This window comes from Papaver somniferum, chromosome 2, assembly GCF_003573695.1.
Source record: "Papaver somniferum cultivar HN1 chromosome 2, ASM357369v1, whole genome shotgun sequence".
NCBI lineage: Eukaryota > Viridiplantae > Streptophyta > Magnoliopsida > Ranunculales > Papaveraceae > Papaver > Papaver somniferum.
The window spans coordinates 35,454,366-35,462,350 of record NC_039359.1 but is presented as its reverse complement, the minus strand read 5'-3'; the positions used below and the strand labels follow the sequence as shown (position 1 = coordinate 35,462,350).

The following is a 7,985-nucleotide window of genomic DNA, read 5'->3' as shown; positions in this document are numbered from 1 at the left end:
ACCTTTCAATTCTAAAACCCGATTCACCGAGTGTAAAATACCTTCTCATCCACATGGTTTTCTAACTCCAAACTGATGGTTTCCGAGGTAACTAGTCATATCTTTAAGCATTGCAGATGCTGCCAGTTTAGAGCATAAACGCCTCCATATCGTACCTACTACGATCGGGGGAATACCTCCACCAGGTTTAAGGAGAGGTGTTAATGGTGCGCTGGAAATGTACTCTCCGAGAGCTAGTGGGCATTGTCCAACAAGCCACATGTTTGCTAATCCGGTGATGGACGACAATAGCTCATCTGCCACAGCCGCGGCAGAGCCACTCGTTGCATCTAGCAGGTGCTAAGCACGGATACCGTCCCTCCCACATGATGTAACTTTCGGGAAGCTTTTCAGTGCTTTAACCACAGCCTGGACATCAACAATTACCGCTGCAGCATTTGGGTTACCAACAGGGACGACAGGGGGCCGTGAATAAGGGTGCTTTAGTTGCAATTCATAAAGGGTTTCTGGGGTTGCAGGTGCAACAACCCAGACGACAAGATAGTATGGAAGTTGTGTAGTGTCATTCCCCTAATTTCTTCTGGCAAGCTTCTACATTGGTCTTGGCTTTCTTGGTGCGCTGAGGTCTCTTAGTGTTTTGTTGTTGTTGTTGATTCTGACGAGCCAAAGCCAGCAGACGTTGGACGATATTGGTACATCCATTAGGTTGTCTCCATTCTACCAGGGATTTGTTGATGGCAGCAATCTGTATCTTTTTCCATGTACTGGATCTGGCTTCACTGGCGTTGTTAGGGACGTACATATTAAGGGTACACATAGACAGCAACAGTAGTTGAAGCCATGGGAGTAATTCAGTGGGTTTTTCTATCACCTTGTCCAATGCCGATTTCAATGCTCTGGAAAAATTCAACCTACACGGGGGAGGAATGCTGGTTGTTGCCGTAATTTGCTTCTTATAAACCAAGTCGAGAAGTTCTAATGAAAGACCGAACGATTCATCAGGAATGTCAGTGTTGTTGGACACCGATATGGATTCTGCTCCAGCCTGTGGTTTATTGATGTCGTGTATTAGGATATCTACAGACCTGCCATTAAATGGACCTAACAGTATATTACCCCCATGAGGACGACATAGGCGCTTCCATGACTGCACTTTTCTGCAATCACCGCAAAGCCACATCTCCATCAGTGTTAGAAGGCGTTCCCAGGCCTGATAACACTTAAGTGAGTACCAATCCTTTCTTTGCATACTGTTAATCTAGTTTGACAAGGCCAATGATGATCCTTAATGTGCCGTAGAATGGAAGTTTTGGCATAACCACGTCCATTATATCCATCCTGACAATCATCAAAATGCTTGAAAGGGCAGTGAGCCATTGAATCATCCACCTGACTATGACTCCTATCACTGTCAGGTTCATCCTCATCTGATGGAAGAGACTGTGAAGACGACGATCGCCTAGTTCTTGGCATTGCAGAGCCAATAGAACTGCAATAACCGTTTTTCCAGAGTTAGGGAAACCCCGATGAAAACAGAAGCAAACTATCTCGAACGATCAGGAAAAAAGTGGGAGAATCAGTGATGCTCAATAAGAAAAAATCTGAAAGTGTTAGGCTGTTGAAGATTGCGTTATAATAATAGAAATTGCAACTCAGGTATTCAATCGCCTGGGTTTTCGCCGGAGTTTCTCTCTCCTGCGTTATTATTATTTTTTTATTATGAAAAGGGGTCACGAAGGATTTTATTAAAAAAAAGAAATATACTGAAATATACAATGATTTGGCAGGGAGACGCGCGACAAGTTGCGCCCCAATGCCTCTTTGAATAAAGATGCCTAACCTGAGGAAAATAAAACTGCCTAAGTTATTGTTGACATCGTGACTTTCCATGCAGTTCTTCAATCTTTTTAAAAGGATTATAATTTCTTCACTCAATTCCCCCAATGTCCTAAAGTCCAAAACCCCGAAACCGTATCCATGGGTCGAACACAGGTCATCATATTTGTTGCATTTGCGTGTGATAGTGGCAGAGATTGCGTAACCCGGTGACACATATGTCCTTTAGAAAATGGTGAAACACCGGTGACACATATGTCCTTTCCATTCTCCCAGTTATATATCATGAGGTCTGCCGGTTTGAGGGGGGTGCTCCTGTCAGATATGAGACCCATTGACGCTTCTTTTCTTGCAGATACTCCAGCTTTATAGACAGCTCAACAAACAGGTCTCTAACCATATCATGACGATACTTAAGACCGACTTCACTATCACAATGGATGGCATAGTCACCGAACCGATCCATAAGCCGATTACAACATGAACAAATACTATCTTCTGAAAATAACGGTATACCCAAGTGATACTTAAGTACCGACCTGAACTGTCATGGCCCTAAGGACTGATTAAGCCCTTGGATAGGGATTGCCTTTAGATAATCTTATGCATGAGGTTTCTTATTGCACTGCCATAAGATAGACTCGCGCTCGGACATAACAAAAATAGATGGTATATCTTTCATGATAGCATCATAATAACGAGTTGCCAGTAAATGCATAGGTTGTGGGGCGACTTCGTTAATGTTGAAAGATGAAGGAGATAAACCACATACGTGAATGTAATGATCCAGCGCTGTTTGAAAGTGAGGGCTAAGTCCAGGTGTACCTTGTAGAATTTGGCTCTGCAGATGTTGTGTTTGGAAGCAAGAGGCTATATAGCCATACTGGGTGGTGTGATGCAAAGTGTAAACGCCTAACCCACCAGCCCTGATTGGGAGAGTGGCGAGACGTTGTTGAAGTTGGCCAAACCCTTCTCCATCACTTGTGATCAAATACTGCAGGAACTGAATAAGAGACTCATCGAAACGTTGATATGCTGCCTGCATGCATTGTGGTCTCGTTGTACGCGTTGAAAAGTATAACTTTGAAACTCCAACACAGTTTCGAAGTAGCATGAGCTCTGCCTGGGGATCTCGGAGCTTCTTGACACGGTCCATCAGATGCAACGTCTTGTCTACACGATATTAGATGATATTTCTGCAGAACTCGTCATTCAGACTTACTGGACCACCGAGCAAACTGACACCGGTCTCTGGCCTTCCTATAGCAGATGGGAAGACATATTTGCATCTTGGGTCAGGTTGTGGCCAAAAGATCTCTGTCTTATGTATGTTCAACTGCAGGTCCTTCTTCACGTAGGATTTGAAGAGCTTTCGCCACTTCTGTTGTCTCTCCAACCAGTGTCCCATCATCTAAGTACCACACATCAGGTCCAGTTTACATTGTGCAGTAATTTTGCATATCAATGAGTGAAGAGCTAAGGAAAACAGTATAGGCCCGAGTGGGTCTCCCTATTGGACTCCCTGTGCTGATGCTAAGGTATGTTCATTGTAATACAACTTTACAGACCGTGCGTAACAGAATTCAACCCATTTATCAATGCTCGGACATCTTTCACGTACTTCGTTAATCAAAACAGTCCGACTAACTATGTCGAAGGCGTTAGTAAAATCAATAAGCAACATAGTCATGTCAGTATGGGTACCTTTTAATTCTAAAAGACGATTCACCGAGTGTAAAATACCTTCTTCTCCACATGGTGTGCCAACTCCAAACTGATGGTTCCCGAGGTAACTACTCATATCTTTAAGCACTGCATATGCTGCCAGTTTAGAGCATAAACGCCTCCATATCGTACCTACTGCGATCGGGAGAATACCTCCACCAGGTTTAAGGAGAGGTGTTAATGGTGCGCTGGCAATGTACTTTCCGAGAGCTAGTGGGCTTTGGCCAACAAGCCACAGGTTTGCTACTCCGGTGATGGACGACAATAGCTCATCTTCCACAGCCGCGGCAGCGCCACTCGTTGTATCTAGAAGGTGCTGAGCACGGAGACCGTCCCTCCCACATGATGTTCCTTTCGGGAAGCTTTTCAGTGCTTTAACCACAGCCTGGACATCAACAATTAGCGTTGCAGCATTTGGGTTACCAGCAGGGATGACAGGGGGCCGTGAATAAGGGTATTTCAGTTGCAATTCATAAAGGGTTTCTGGGGTTGCAGGTGCAATACCCCCAGACGACAAGATACGTATGGCAGCTGTGTAGTGTCCTTCCCCAAATTTCTTCTGCCAAGCTTCTACGTTGGTCTTGGCTTTCTTGGTGCGCTGAGTTCTCTTAATGTTTTGCTTGTTAATTCTGACGAGCCAAAGCCAGCAGACGTTGGTTTATATTGGTACATCCATTAGGTTGTCTCCATTCTACCAGGGATTTGTTGATGGCATCAATCTGCATCTTTTTCCATGTACTGGATCTGGCTTCACTGGCGTTGTTAGGGACGTACATATTAAGGGTACACACAGGAAGCAACAGTAGTTGAAGCCATGAGAGTAATTCAGTGGGTTTTGCTATCACCTTGTCCAATGTCGATTTCAATGCTCTGGAAAAATTCAACCTACACGGGGGAAGAATGCTGGATGTTTTCGTAATTTGCTTCTGATAAACCAAGTCGATAAGTTCTAATGAAAGACCGAACGATTCATCAGGAATGTCTGTGTTGTTGGACACCGATACGGATTCTGCTTCAGCCTGTGGTTTATTGATGCCGTGTATTAGGAAATCTGCAGACCTGCCATTAAATGGACCTAATAGTATATTACCCCCATGAGGACGACATGGGCGCTTCCATGACTTCACTTTCATGCAATCCTCGCAAAGCCACATCTTCATCGGTGTTAGAAGGCGTTCCCAGGTCTGATAAACACTTAAGTGAGTACCAATCCTTTCTTTGCATACCGTTAAGCTAGTTTGAGAAGGACAATGATGATCCTTAATGTGTCGTATAATGGAAGTTTTGGCATAACCCCGTCCATTATATCCATCCTGACAATCATCAAAATGCTTGTAAGGGCAGTGAGCCATTGAATCATCCACCTGACTATGACTCCTATCGCTGTCAGGTTCATCCTCATCTGATGGAAGATCCTGTGAAGACGATGATCGCCTGGTTCTTGGCATTGCAGAGCCAATGGAACTGCAATAACTGTTTTTCCAGAGTTAGGGCAAACCCGATGAAATCAGCAGCAAACTATCTCAAACGATCAGGAAAAAAGTGGGGGAATCAGTGAAGCTCAACATGAAAAAATATGAATGTTTTAGGCTGTTGAAGATTTTGCTATAATAATAGAAATTGCAACTCAGGTTTTCAATCGCCTGGGTTTTCACCGAAGTCTCTCTCTCCTGCTTTATTATTATTATTGTTATATTATTATTATTTTTTATCAATTCAACATATTTATTGGATAAGGATTATTACATGAAACTAGTTGGAAGCCTAACAAGCTAAGCTCCAACGACATACTACTACATTAATTGAACAGGTTTCCGTGCTAACCTACCAGCGAGTCTCATGGGTAACCTAGCCAAGGGAGCCGAAGCGGGAGGGGGTTGAGATTGTGTCACAAGGGGGGCAAGCTAACACTACCTTCCATGTTAATTCCTGCAATATTACGCCATTGGGGACTCGAACCTGGGACCTCCTGGAACGCATGAAACTTTGGGAAACGGGGATGACCAGCTGAGCTAGGTGCCCGTTTATTATTATTATTATTATTATTTATTTATTTTATTTTATTATTATTATTATTATAAAAAAAAATTCCATTAATGGGAGAACGATGATTATATGAAACTAGTTGGAAGCCTAACAAGCTAGGCTCCAACAACATACTACTACATTAATTGAACAGGTTGTCGTGCTAGCCTACCAGCGGGCCTCATGGGTAACCTTGCCAAGGGGAGCCGAAACGGCGGACTGGGGGGAGAGATTGTGGCACAAGGGGGGCAAGCTAACAACACCTTCCATGTTAATTCCTGCAATGTTACGCCATCGAAGACTCGAACCTGGGACCTCCTGGAACGCATCACCTTTTTGAAGAACGGGGTTGACCAGCTGAGCTAGGGCCCGTTATTATTATTATTATTATTTCCCTCATCTCTTGAAACTCCCTCGTTCGAGCAAACTCTTGGTTTTCCATATTTTTCCAAATATTGCTCAACTCTCCAAGAACCTAGACCCACGATGCTAGTAGTGGTTTTGGTAGTTTTATTTTTCAAAGATTAGGCATTGCTATTCAAAGAGTAGTTGGAGCCCAGCTTGTTGTTAGGCTACCAACCAAAAGCTTTCCATGAGTTTTCATCATAATTATTATGCAAATTAATATTAATTACTATAAGTACATAGATTGTTTACCCTAAAAATATAAATACGATTTCAGTAATATTAAAATAACAAAATTAATATTTTAGAATAAAATATTGGACGCACGCGCGAGGATATATGGAGACCTATGCAAAATAGGAAAGGAACGCAAATAATAATAAAAGAAAAAAAAATAAGAGGCACAGCTAAGAAAATGGGTGGTCTAGGGGTGAAGAGTTTGAGATTGACAAGCAAGGAATTAAAAGGGAAGTGGATTTGGAGATATACAAAGGAGAATAAAGCTTTATGGAGAAAAGTGGTGCAACTAAATTTTAAGAATGATATTAAGTTGCTACTTCCTATTGATGATGGTAAACCACATGGAAGAGAAGTATAGAAGACAATCATGAAACCGATTATTTTTCTTAATAAGCATTTAGTTTTTCAGTTGAAGAATGGAAAGGGTATAAAGTTTTGGTTGGACAAATGGACTACCAATGGTCCATTAAAGAACACATATCCTGTAATATTTAAAGATTGTAGTGTTAAAATAGCTTCAATTGCAGATATGATTCAGAATGGAAGATTATATATCAAAATTAAAAGAAATTTGTCTCAGCAAGAACAACTAAAGTGGAACTTGTTATGTAATGAGTTGGGTCCTATACCTGATTTTGTGGAAGAAGAAGATACGGTTTATGTGATGGATGAGTATAATGTGGAGAAGGGATATGAAATCCAGTTGCATGACAATACAGTTTTTAAGTTTGAGAAGAATTTGTGGAGAAAGGATATACCACCTAAGGTAAGTTTCATGCTCTGGACCAATTTTCATAATTCGTTGCCATCTTTGAGCATGCTTAGTCATAGGGGTGTCGACATTGATAATACTCTTTGCAATAATTGTAATAGGGAGGAGGATACAACTGATCATATGTTTCTTCATTGCGATGCGAAAGAGGCATGGGCTCACTTCATTCAAGCTTGTCATGTTTCAGCTACTGCTCATGCAACTGTTCTGGATTTATTTATATATTGGAATGGAATAGTTTTACAAGGAAGATGTAAGAGAGTGTGGGATAAGATAATTTATGTTGTTCTATGGCATCAATGAAAGAAGAGAAGTTCAAGGTCTTTTCTTGGGAGAGGGAAAGTGGTTGAGGAGCTGTATTTGAATATCAAGCAGACTATTATTCATTGGTTTTTTGAGAGTATATCTTTAGAGGGTTCTCTAAAAATCATATTTTGTTTAATTGGGAAACAGTTTTACACAATTAGTGAGTGTTAATCTGTTTTCCAAGCTTGGTACACTACTTTTTTCTTTTTAATATAATCTTATTTTTTAAAAAATTAAAAAATAAATAAGAGGTGCACGGGACCGGGTCGTATCTGGTCCCACGCATCTCACTTTTCTTTTTATTTAATTATTTTTTATTATTTCTCCCACATTTCTTGAAAACTCTAACGTTCGAGCAAACTCTTGGTTTCCATATTTCTCCAATATTGCTCAAATCTCCAAAAAAAGTTAAATGATCCCACAACCGTTCGGGCTTCTCACGACAAAGATTAAAATATCAGTATTTTAATATTCTTAAAATTTTGAATATGCGAGCAAATTCCTACTTGCTCATTCATGCAAAATTTAGAGTTTCAGTCAAGATCAAATTCTTATGAAAATCCAAAATATTGCTCAAACGTCCAACAAGATTACCTAAAATTTTCAAGAATGAACGCGCGAGGGACATGGTGACCCGTGCGTCACCATGACCAGACCGACCGTTCCCTTAGTCATC

At 41.3% G+C, this 7,985-nt stretch overlaps 1 protein-coding gene across 1 annotated transcript; it reads left to right on the top strand.

Annotated features, from left to right (window-relative positions):
- Positions 1–6,406: 6,406 nt before the first annotated feature.
- On the top strand, positions 6,407–7,306 carry LOC113350844. Its single transcript, XM_026594952.1, has 2 exons — positions 6,407–6,583; positions 6,641–7,306. Exons 1-2 carry the CDS (start codon positions 6,407–6,409, stop codon positions 7,304–7,306), a joined length of 843 nt encoding a protein of 280 aa, XP_026450737.1.
- The last annotated feature ends 679 nt before the right edge of the window (positions 7,307–7,985 follow it).